Raw genomic sequence first — 12891 nt, 5'->3', positions numbered from 1 at the left:
ATAGTGGTGATAGGATGTAGAGTGTGCTGTATTGGAGTATTAGCAGTGGGATGGATTCTAACCCATGCTGTAGCTGTATAGTGCACCGGAGGCAGCAGCCTAGACCGCTAGAGTAGACCACCCTAGGCCACAGGGTTACAGATGTTTTGTGTGTGTGTGTTCCCGGTCAGGTTTGAGAAGCAGCTAGCAGAGGAGGAGATGTCTTTACAGCAGCAGAGGAGGAGACTCTACAAGGAGGTGTCTGAGGAGAAGGAGAGACTCAACCAGCTGGCTGCCAGGTGATGTCAAAGGTCATATAGATAAGATAGAGGCTGACACCCAATGTTGTCATCTCTATATGTCTAGACCTAACACTTTGGTCGCTGGGGACACTGGTGTGTACAATTAGACTGATGACATGGCCTAGATTTGACTTTACTGTACAGCATCTAGTACATTAGAATCATACAGTACTTAGGCTAATCATACAATACTTATCATGTGATGATTGTGTGTAGTAATGTTATCTCAAAAATCCAGATTTTAAATCTTGCGTAATTCCGCCAAATGCTCGATTTAGGTTCTGGAGCGGATTTATGAGAAACGATACTACCGATGTCTCCACCGCCCCCTAAATGGAAAGTATGGGACAAACTCGAAAGATGGGAACACCTACTAAATCGTGACAAACATCTGCGTACCGAGTTCCTCGTTAGTCGTCACATGCCGCATTCTGTTGAGACGCTACGATACCATCCTATGTTATGTTACGTGCATCTGTCCACGAGAGATTACTAGTAATGTAATGCCTACTATTTGATGTGTGCAAGTCAAGTATCAGTGGAGCATCTCTAAAGTTAATGTCCTCTATCACTGCCCTGCAGGCAGCGTGCTGAGCTGGAGGACCTGAGGAAGCAACTGGAGGATAACAGCTCCCTGGCAGGGAGAGCTCTGAGAGAAGAGCTGGAGAAGAGCAGGGAGGAGCAGGAGAGGAGGCACCAGGTAATGGACAGTACCTGTCTCTACCACAATAATAATATAAATTATTATACAACAGGTGGTTTGTAATTCCCATTGTTAGAGCCTATCCTGCCCATTTATATACTAGACAACATACACAGAGCCAGTACAGTGATAAAAAGTGCCGTTGTTACCTAGCAATGCACTACTACAACTACTACTATTTTTACAGATCCACTGCCCATGCAATTTATAAACTTGATCTCGACTGTAAAAAGCATCTAGACATTATTTCCGACATTTGCTACATTGTTGGAATATTGAATTTCGATCTCTACTGTGTCCTATAGTAATGAGCGAGTTGGGACGAGACAGACAGGCAGCTTTTCTCAGCCAGTCGAAATCACGATTTGGCATACCTTTATAGATCTACTGTATGCATACAGTACCAGTCAAAAGTTTGGACACACCTACTCATTCAAGGGTTTTTCTTTATTTTTACTATTTTCTACATTGTAGAAGAATAGTGAAGACATCAACATTATCAAATAACACATATGGAATCATGTAGTAAGCAAAAAAGTGTTAAACAAATCAAAATATATTTTAGTTTCTTCAAAGTAGCCACCCTTTGCCTTAATGACAGCTTTGCAAACTCTTGGCATTATCTCAACCAGCTTCATCTGGAATACTTTTCCAACAGTCTTGAAGGAGTTCCCACATATTCTGAGCAATTGTTGGCTGCTTTTCCTTCACTCTGCAGTCCAACTCATCCCAAACTCTCTCAATTAGGTTGAGGTCAGGTGATTGTGGAGACCAGATCATCTGATGCAACACTCCATCACTATCCTTGTTGGTCAAATAGCCCTTACACAGCCTGGAGGAGTGTTGGGTCATTGTCCTGTTGAAAAACAAAGTCCCACTAAGCGCAAACCAGATGGGATGCCGTATCGCTGCAGAATGCTGTGGTAGCCATGCTGGTTAAGTGTGCCTTGAATTCTAAATAAATCACAGTGTCACCAGCAAAGTACCATCACACCTCCTCCTCCATGCTTCACGGTGGGAACCACACATGCGGAGATCACCCGTTCACCTACTAATTCGACCATGAAGGCCTGATTCACGCAGTCTCCTCTGAACAGTTCATGTTGAGATGTCTGTTACTTGAACTCTGAAGCATTTATTTGGGCTGCAATTTCTGAGCCTGGTAACTCTCAAATTAACTTATGCTCTGCAGCAGAGGTAACTCTGGGTCTTCCTTTCCTGTGGCGGTCCTCATGAGAGCCAGTTTCATCATAGCGCTTGATGGTTTTTGCGATTGCACTTTAAGAAATGTCTCCATAGCAACCATTTTTGTTTGCCATAGTAACCTGCAAAGTTCTGGAACTATTAACCAGTGCTTGGTTTTGTTTTGCTTTACATGCAATTGGCACTAACGACCAGAGAACGCCTAAAATTGCATTTGACAACCAGTGTTGGTAAATGTAGCGTCACGTTTTGTTGAAACATTTATGGTTTGGGAAAGAATCTTGCTTTTTAATGCTTGTAACCCGTTGTTTAAAATCATTGACCACGTCACAGCCATGATACAAATTTCAAAACACATGGCCTCTTGTATTTTTGCTGAAATTATGCCATTTAGCAGATGCTTTTATCCAAAACGATTTACAGCCGTGCAGTGCGTGTTTTTTTTTTGTACAGCGGGTCACAGTGGGAATCAAACCAACAATCTTGGCTTTGCAAGCGCCATGCTTTTCCAACTGAGCTACAAAGGACCATAGAGACTGGCCTACAGACACTCTGACTGGCTAACACTGGTTGTGTTTTGTTGTCTAGTCTGGTAGTAACTTTGCTCCTTGTCTGTCTAGGTGGAGTTAAAAGCCCTCAGAGAACGCCTGGAGATCGAGAAACAGACCTGGGAGGAGAACTACATGAAGAAGGAGGTGTGTGTGCATGCATGAACACTTTGACCATGTCTGTGTGTTTGTCCCCTCTCCCTCCCTGCTTGCTTGTTAAGCACTCTAGCTAAATGCACTCCCTCTCTCCTAGCACTGCTATGGTGCAGTGTGGCAGACCACTACACACTCAGCACTACATTGGCCAACTTGACCACTGTCCTAACAGCCCACGCTGTCAAACCCAGGTTATGTCCATAGTAGGGCTGTGGCGGTCATGAAATTTTGGCAGCCGGTGATTGTCAAACAAATAACTGCCGGTCTAACGGTAATTGGCCATTAATTAACATAAACACATTTAGCATCTCCTGGCTTACTTGCATTGCCTACAAACTACTGATGCAGACATCTACGTTTTAGTCTTAATCCATCACAATAAATCCATTATTTATTTTAGACATGTCTAAAGAATGAAGAAAATGTAGTCTGTTTCAGAAGTACACAATAGCATACTCTGAGTTGTCCTTATGTTAGGCCCTGATCTGGCTTTGCCATATGGCTGTGTGCTACACTAGTTCATAGCAGACAAGATTTGCTTAGAATTCCATGGCAATATGTTATAGTGTGAACAATTTAATTGAACATAGCTGAATAAAATAGAAAGGATATTTTCTCCAAACAATTTGAGGGAGTGAGCACATGCGGCTATTCTGTGTTTAGCAGCTAACAAAGGAACAGGTACTCCTATATGCTTAATTTACAGTTTATAATGATACAAAAGTTGGGCTATACGTTTACATGTTTTAATAGTTTCTAAGGCTGCATGATGCGACTCTAATGATTTGAAAGAAGTTGTGTGAAAGGCATGAGCTCTTTTGTTTTTTCGCAGGCTGTAAACACTTCATCAGTCACTCATTCACAATTTGACAAGCACTTGATAATGCCTTATTTGCCGTGGTAAATTCATCATTCACAAGTGATAGGCTTATATTGTCACCCATCAGAGATGGGTTGAGAAATAAATATAGTAGGCCTAGCCTATAGAAAGCTGATGGGATCCTGTTCTTTTTAATAGAGGCCATCACTCTGTTTTCTGACGCAGTTGCATAGCCTATAGAAATGTTGCGCAACATGAGCTCATGGGCTCTCATGAAGTGTTTGATTAGATTTTCAACACATTTGCATTGATATCAGAGTGATTAGAGGGACAATACAGAGCTGAGTACCAGGCAGTTAACAAGTTTAGTAGGCATCTAATGACCAGTAGCAGCATCAGAGTTTGGAGCCTAATTACCATGACTAAACGGTCACGTTTCTGTTGCTTCCCCCACTCGGATTGGGCCAGGTCAGGATCTGACCAGGTCTATATGCAACGGGTCTAGTTGTCTTCGGGTCTGTTCATAGCGGGTCTCTGTATTTAAAACATGTATTTCTGCTAATCTGGTCGTTTCAAGAAGGCCTCTAGCAACCACCCTCACACACAGGTTTTTTCCATGGGCCTTTTTAAAGGGGGATTTTTCATTGTGTTTGGGAGTTGATCTGAAACCACCACCTTCCCATCTGCCCCCACCGACTTCCTCTTTCCCCTCTTAAATGTCATGTGAATACTAAGACCCACAGGGCAAAGGCCATATGGAGACGGGCAGGAAGGAAGGCAAAGGAGGTTCACAGCAGCAGTCAGAGAAACTAATGTTCACAAAATCATAACAATCCCAGTTTCACAATGACCTGCACATGCACTGTTGCTGTTGTGCCAGTGGTTTGTCTGTATTCTGGCATTGGGGTTTACTGTGTGTGTGTGTGTGTGTGTGTGTGTGTGTGTGTGTGTGTGCAGGAAGCATGGTTGTTGAGTCGGGAGCGCGAGCTGAAGGAGGAAGTACGTCGGGGGCGGGACAAAGAGATCGAGCTGGCCATTCAGAGGCTGGAGGAGGAGACGAGCGGGGCCCGCGACGAATGTGACCGGGCCGCTGACAATCGGTTAGTCATCTCACCATTAAATGTGACGTTTCCGTGTGTGTCCATGTCTGTGTGTTTGCAAGTGCTGCAAGGATTATGTGTATAAATATGCATATGGATGAACATACTACATGCTAAGCATGTCTACATGTTGATATTTTTATTTTATTTAACCTTTATTTAACTAGGTAAGTCAGTTAAGAACAAATTCTTATTTACAATGATGGCCTACCCAGGCCAAACTCTAACCCAGACGACCCTGGGCCAATTATGCGCCACCCTATGGGACTCCCAATTACGTCCGGTTGTGATACTGCCTGAAATCGAACCAGGGTCTGTAGTGACACCTCTAGCGCTGAGATGCTGTGCCTTAGATCGCTGCGCCACTCGGGAGTCCTGATATACAGTGTTGATAGACGGTCTAGATGCTGATCTTGGGTCAGCTTTGCAATTCCCCTACTAATGGTTAAGGTTAGGATTGTGGGAGGGAAAGCTGATCCTAGATCTGTACCTAGGGGAAACCTCACCTTGGAGCTTGATATACTGTTTCTGACTATCTGTGTGTCTCTCTCTCAGTGTGAAGCGTGTGCGGGAGAAATACGAGGCGGAGCTGAAAGAGTTGGAGCGCTCTGAGAGGTCTGCCTTGGAAAAAATGCAGGAGATGAAGAAGAGACAGAGTGAGATAGAGGGAGAGCTGATCACACTACAGGGCCATCTCAGACAGAGAGAGCAGGAGATCGAAGACATCACACAGGTACAGACACCAGCAGACCTTGTTCCAATAGTTTGAAAACTCAGCCTTCCTTCCTTCCTCCCCTCCTTGGTTGGCCCTTTTTTATGCTGAAAGCTTGTTGGTGCATATGGCTGGGTAAATGCATGTTGGTGCATATGGCTGGGTAAATACATGTTGGTGCATATGGCTGGGTAAATACATGTTGGTGCATATGGCTGGGTAAATGCATGTTGGTGCATATGGCTGGGTAAATACATGTTGGTGCATGTGGCTGGGTAAATGCATGTTGGTGCATATGGCTGGGTAAATGCATGTTGGTGCATATGGCTGGGTAAATACATGTTGGTGCATATGGCTGGGTAAATACATGTTGGTGCATATGGCTGGGTAAATACATGTTGGTGCATATGGCTGGGTAAATACATGTTGGTGCATATGGCTGGGTAAATACATGTTGGTGCATATGGCTGGGTAAATACATGTTGGTGCATATGGCTGGGTAAATACATGTTGGTGCATATGGCTGGGTAAATACATGTTGGTGCATATGGCTGGGTAAATGCATGTTGGTGCATATGGCTGGGTAAATACATGTTGGTGCATATGGCTGGGTAAATACATGTTGGTGCATATGGCTGGGTAAATGCATGTTGGTGCATATGGCTGGGTAAATGCATGTTGGTGCATATGGCTGGGTAAATGCATGTTGGTGCATATGGCTGGGTAAATGCATGTTGGTGCATATGGCTGGGTAAATGCATGTTGGTGCATATGGCTGGGTAAATACATGTTGGTGCATATGGCTGGGTAAATACATGTTGGTGCATATGGCTGGGTAAATACATGTTGGTGCATATGGCTGGGTAAATACATGTTGGTGCATATGGCTGGGTAAATACATGTTGGTGCATATGGCTGGGTAAATGCATGTTGGTGCATATGGCTGGGTAAATACATGTTGGTGCATATGGCTGGGTAAATGCATGTTGGTGCATATGGCTGGGTAAATACATGTTGGTGCATATGGCTGGGTAAATACATGTTGGTGCATATGGCTGGGTAAATGCATGTTGGTGCATATGGCTGGGTAAATGCATGTTGGTGCATATGGCTGGGTAAATGCATGTTGGTCCAAGCCTGTAGGGTGACTTACAGTGGGGCAAAAAAGTATTTAGTCAGCCACCAATTGTGCAAGTTCTCCCACTTAAAAAGATGAGGCCTGTAATTTTCATCATAGGTACACTTCAACTATGACAGACAAAATGAGAAAAAAAATCCAGAAAATCACATTGTAGGATTTTTATTTAATTTATTTGCAAATTATGGTGGAAAATAAGTATTTGGTCACCTACAAACAAGCAAGATTTCTGGCTTTCACAGACCTGTAACTTCTTTAAAGAGGCTCCTCTGTCCTCCACTCGTTACCTGTATTAATGGCACCCGTTTGAACTTGTTATCAGTATAAAAGACACCTGTCCACAACCTCAAACAGTCACACTCCAAACTCCACTATGGCCAAGACCGAAGAGCTGTCAAAGGACACCAGAAACAAAATTGTAGACCTGCACCAGGCTGGGAAGACTGAATCTGCAATAGGTAAGCAGCTTGGTTTGAAAAAATCAACTGTGGGAGCAATTATTAGGAAATGGAAGACATACAAGACCACTGATAATCTCCCTCGATCTGGGTCCACGCAAGATGTCACCCCATGGGGTCAAAATTATCACAAGAACGGTGAGTAAAAATCCCAGAACCACACGGTGAATGACCTGCAGAGAGCTGGGACCAAAGTAACAAAGCCTACCATTAGTAACACACTACGTCGCCAGGGACTCAAATCCTGCAGTGCCAGACGTGCCCCCTGCTTAAGCCAGTACATGTCCAGGCCCGTCTGAAGTTTGCTAGAGAGCATTTGGATGATCCAGAAGAAGATTGGGAGAATGTCATATGGTCAGATGAAACCAAAATATAACTTTTTGGTAAAACCTCAACTCGTTGTGTTTGGAGGACAAAGAATGCTGAGTTGCATCCAAAGAACGCTGAGTTGCATCCAAAGAACACCATACCTACTGTGAAGCATGGGGGTGGAAACATCATGCTTTGGGGCTGTTTTTCTGCAAAGGGACCAGGACGACTGATCCGTGTAAAGGAAAGAATGAATGGGGCCATGTATCGTGAGATTTTGAGTGAAAACCTTCTTCCATCAGCAAGGGCATTGAAGATGAAACGTGGCTGGGTCTTTCAGCATGACAATGATCCCAAACACGCTGCCCGGGCAATGAAGGAGTGGCTTCGTAAGAAGCATTTCAAGGTCCTGGAGTGGCCTAGCCAGTCTCCAGATCTCAACCCCATAGAAAATCTTTGGAGGGAGTTGAAAGTCCGTGTTGCCCAGCAACAGTCCCAAAACATCACTGCTCTAGAGGAGATCTGCATGGAGGAATGGGCAAAAATACCAGCAACAGTGTGTGAAAACCTTGTGAAGACTTACAGAAAACGTTTGACCTCTGTCATTGCCAACAAAGGGTATATAACTAAGTATTTGGTCAATAACAAAAGTTTATTTTACACCATAATTTGCAAATAAATTCATTAAAAATCCTACAATGTGATTTTCTGGATTATTTTTCTAATTTTGTCTGTCATAGTTGAAGTGTACCTATGATGAAAATTACAGGCCTCTCTCATCTTTTTAAGTAGGAGAACTTGCACAATTAGTGGCTGACTAAATACTTTTTTGCCCCACTGTATCTAGGTAAATGATGCCCATGTAAACCCTTTCTCACCCCTGACCCTCTATCCTGTATCCCTCTCCCCTGTCTCTCTCCTATCTTTCTCTCTCCTCTCCAGATCCGTGACAAGCTGTCTGAGGAGCGTCGCAGCCTGGCAGAGGTTATCAGGCAGGAGTTTGCTGAACGACTCATCGTGTCGGAGGATGAGAACAGAAGGATGAAGACCGAGACATCAGAGGTCAGGGCCAGGCTAAGGCTGGAGGTCGAGAGGGTCACCAGGGAGAAGGAGGAGGAGCTGGCAGAGGTCCACCAACGGTGAGGATGGAGGGAGGGGAAGAAAAGAGAGGGAGAGGAGATTGTGTGACAGGGTATTATAGCTATTTCTCACTTGGGAAAGACCTCAATGGGACTAACTGTGGGAATGTCAATTTAATCACCAGTGTTTAGACTGTTCTAGAATAGCTGGGCTCAGACTGTTGTCTATGTTACCTGTATAATGGGACAGTGATTGTTGGTAGTGTAGGATGTAAATTAAAATTACATTTGAAATAACAGCGAAAGGAGAAAGTAATCTCAATGCCAAACAAATGTTATTTTTCCTTATTTTTCTTTGTCACATTTTCTTATTATGGCAGGGTGAAGTCAGCCATCTTGAAAAAGGAAGAGACTGTGGCTAGCCTTAGGAAGCAGCATGAGGTGAGTCCTAGTCTGGGTCCCAAAGATCACCCTGTTCCTTTTACAGTGCACTACTTTTGACCAGAGCCAATAGGGCTCCGGTCAAAAGTAGAGCACGATATAGGGATTAACTCACCATTTGGGACGTAGAGAGACAGTGTGTTTCTGAGAGGGGTTTTACACTAAGTAAATATGGGAGAGGATAGAAAGGAACTGAGTTGGAACGTGAGAGATGATTGATAGCTGTGTTAAACCCCACTGTTCTCCTCTCATAGGCTGCTCTGAAGAGGGCAGACCACCTGGAGGCCCTATTGGAACAGCAGAGGAAGCAGCTGCTCGAGAAGTGACTGACAGGAGGGCAGGACTTGAACATCACCATCTCCACCTCCTCTGCCTCTCTCTTCCCCTCATCACTCCTTCATCTGTCCTGTCATTTGGGGCCCCACTTTTCCCTCAGTTTTTTCTTTGGTCTGGTGGATGTGTTTCTGATGGACTAGAAAGAGAGAGTGAGAGAAACAGAACTGTATCTCCGCAGACTTCTTGATAAAGACCCAGATATTAGAGACCGAGCCTGGCCTCTCCCAAGCAGGCCGAATACGGTCAGGGAAACGGGCTGGAGAGGATACCGTCTGCTGTTTTAAGAGCCTCTCACGCTGGAGGAGCCACAGACAAGAGGTGCTGTGATCTTTAACTTCCCAGTGGACTCCTGGAAGGACTGAACCATACTCTACCTATAAGGCTTATAGACTAGGGGGCAGTGATTGTTTACAGTACAGAGGCTCAAACAGTAAAGCAGTGAATGAACAGAACCATTCTGTCCCCGTAGGGGCCATGAACCGGGAGGTCTGTGTTCTTTAACTGCCCAGTGAACTCCTGGACGGACTGAACCATTCTCTGGAACCACCTCTGGAATTTTGATGAATTGTGAACCCCCCCCTAAAATCTGAAGGAGTGGGAGAGCTCATTCCCCACAGAGCAGAGACTAGGTTGCTGCCACAGAGAAGAGAACTGTTCCAGATGTTCTAAGCCAGCCCAGGCCTGCTCTGTGACAGTGTGAAGTTTCCCAGCAGGCAGAGAGAGGTGGAGGGGGCTAGGTGGTCTTTCTGAGAAGGAGGGAAGGGAATCAGCACCCCAGCACCACCCTCTTCCCCTGCTGAGGTCCTATAGTTAGTTATTCAGACACGTCAGTGCAGAGTGCTGTTGAATGAAGCTGGGGCTCGAGGTTGCTCGGCATTGCCCTTTGTGTACGAGTTACAGATGTCTTTTGTCCCGGTGCCCCTCTGGGCTAGTGCCAAATACAGGATCTGCTGCCTTGGCTTGGTGCAACCCCCCTTCCCACACACTCACAATCACACCCTTCGCCCCTGCCCCCCTGGCAGTCACAAGCCTAGTTTAGCTCTGACAGGCAGATTTGTTATGAATGTCTTCATCCAAGTCAAATCTAACAATGAGTCTAGAAATAATACTAACCTTGGTGTTGACAAGTTGTATAGTGTGCTAGGATGTCAATAGAAGGAAAGAGGGAGGGATGGGTGTGGGAGTAATTGTGGGATGCAGAAAGAATAGACAGATATGAGACAGTGAGTAATGATGCTCTGATAGTGTATTTAATCTTATTGAGAGTCATGGTTGTGGTGTGGGTTTTGAAAGTGAGACAGAACGAGAGAGAAGGAGAGGGCGATGAAGGAATGTGCATAGGAAGTGTTTATAGGATTAGGAAAGCTGAGACTGGGACTGACTGGGGTATGGGGGGCACAACACAAGACTAGGGGGTTCGTGTGACCAGAGACCCAAACCTAAAAGCCCCATGAGCCTGGTGGGTCTGATAGGATGATAGTCTGAGGGCTACACTGTGACAAAAATACATCTAACTCTCACTGAAAGGTTCCAACACTGGGCCCCTCCACTTAACAGAAGTAAAGTAGCCCCTAAACATCCAGGGGAAGGAACTATCAAACTGGTTAATGAGATTTTCAGAAGCCGTCTAGGTACTTCCTAGTTTTGCATGTCTCTCTTTTATCTTGTATGTTTTTATTTATATATATATAAATACTTGTGCTTTTTATTTGTTTACCCCTTAAAAAGTTTAATGTTTTGTATGTCCCACTCAGAAACTAGAAACTGTTTTTGTTATTAATTTTCAGTCTGAAACAGTGTACTTCTGGGTAACTTCATATCCTGATTGGAAAGAGGGCCGAGGGGGGTTGTGAAGCCTGGGATGCGACCCAAATGGCACTCTAGTCTAAAGTAGTGCACTATATAGGGAATAGGGTGCCATTTGGGATACAATCTTGGTGCTTCAGTGAGAAGCAAACCCACCAGGAAGTATAGTAAGCCTTGTGTTTAGGTGAAAAAGAATGTGACAGATGTTATCCTGTGTGGTGCTGCTCAGTCGGCCCTCTTATCTGAATCTGTTTCAGATATGTTATTTTTTTTCATATTTATTTACTATTTTCTTTAAATGTATTTTGCCGTCTGATCTGATGCTCTCGTAACTGGCTCCCGGTGTGTTTATCCTTTACATACAAGTGCTATGCACAAAGTGATGGGTTTTTACTGAAGTCTAATTTTCATTTAGTCTCCCATTAACATCAATGCATGACTAAGTTGAAGTTTGAAGTTAATGATTACAATGCAAACAGCCCTATTCCAAGATGGTGCTTGTGTACCTTTTCGTTCACAGAAACACTACACATCCACGCCCAGTCTGAGCTGTACGGTTAGTGATGCTCCATGGTGCCATTTTTATTTAGGATGGTATGTGTTTAGTATGTCAGGTTTTGCTGATGGGAAATCTAGAGGATTTTGTGTCAAACGCCAATATTACGGCTTCCTTCTAGTTCTCCTTTTTAGCCTTGTCTTCTTGGCTTTTCAGTTGTTGGAGGTCTGACAGTGAAGGCTCAACAATGGAAGCGCTGACGGTATGTCTCTCGTCATCCTATTGAGTGGAGGCGGGCAACTTCCAAATATTCCCAAACTTCAAACACAAAATTCCACTCTTCTAATCAATATCACAGAAGGATTTCAATGGCAAGGCTTTGAATGGCAGTTAAGTCACCATGTGTTTCTCTCATCTTTAACATCATTAGTTATTAGTCATTGGCTACATCCTAAATGGCACCCTATTCTCTACTTTTGACCAGTAGTGCACTATATTGGGGATGTACATATTTCTGTGGCATGGTGGATATTACAGGGTTTGCATGTGGAATTGGCTCCCTATTTCAAATATACTGCACTACTTTTGACCAGGGCCTGCATTGGACTCAAAACTAGTGCATTACATAGGAAATAGGGTCCCGGGCACAGCCTTGATCCCTACCATTCCTCAGACAGTTGGCACTGCGTCCAGGGTTGTTGGCCTCTTTGCCCAGAAGGGTGGCAGCATGACTGGCATGCCAGTCCCACACGTGCCAATGAGTCCTGCCTTTGTGTGTGTTTCACTTTGGCCTGGGATGACCTCCGTGAAACACACACTCGCTCTTACTTGTACCCTTCATATGTGTTGAATTTGAAATCTGACTTTCTTCACAAACCACTCCAGCTGTCTTTGATTGTATTATTTGTGTTCAGTTTTTGATATATTGTCATTTTAATGTGCCCCCATGTGTTCTTACTTGTAGCTCCTGGTCTGAATCTTAACTTGGCTCTACTTTAGTTGTTGTAGTTTAGTTGCATTGTTATTCATGGTGATGGTTTGAAACTGGGGGGGGGACTGTTGACTGATCCTCAGTAAAAAGAGGATAAAGAAGAAAAGCCTATTTGGAATAGTCCCAGAGTCTCGTCTTTATAGTCGCTGTGGGAAACAAACAATTGCTCTCTTGTTTCGTCTCTCCGAGACGATAACATTTCCTCAACCAATCAAATGCCATTCCATGACCTTTGGAATTGTGCCGTGTGTTTTGATTAACTGGAATGTCTGTTATTTTGTGGTGAATAAATCCAATTTACATGCCTAAAATGT

The 12891-nt window shown here is 44.2% G+C and overlaps 1 protein-coding gene across 2 annotated transcripts in view; it reads left to right on the top strand.

The window, feature by feature from the left end:
• cep131 (centrosomal protein 131) overlaps positions 1 to 12888 on the top strand; it is a 49457-nt gene extending 36569 nt beyond the window's left edge. For both annotated transcript variants that reach the window (XM_021581059.2, XM_021581058.2), the window contains 8 exons: positions 171 to 278; positions 864 to 981; positions 2808 to 2882; positions 4669 to 4811; positions 5367 to 5544; positions 8371 to 8567; positions 8888 to 8948; positions 9203 to 12888. In XM_021581059.2, coding sequence (XP_021436734.1) covers positions 171 to 278; positions 864 to 981; positions 2808 to 2882; positions 4669 to 4811; positions 5367 to 5544; positions 8371 to 8567; positions 8888 to 8948; positions 9203 to 9274 — 952 coding nt within the window. In that variant the 3' untranslated portion in view covers positions 9275 to 12888. The remainder of the gene's footprint in view (positions 1 to 170; positions 279 to 863; positions 982 to 2807; positions 2883 to 4668; positions 4812 to 5366; positions 5545 to 8370; positions 8568 to 8887; positions 8949 to 9202) is intronic.
• Positions 12889 to 12891: the final 3 nt, after the last annotated feature.

This window comes from Oncorhynchus mykiss, chromosome 23, assembly GCF_013265735.2.
Source record: "Oncorhynchus mykiss isolate Arlee chromosome 23, USDA_OmykA_1.1, whole genome shotgun sequence".
NCBI classification, from domain to species: Eukaryota; Metazoa; Chordata; class Actinopteri; order Salmoniformes; family Salmonidae; genus Oncorhynchus; species Oncorhynchus mykiss.
This window is presented reverse-complemented; position numbering and strand designations above follow the sequence as displayed.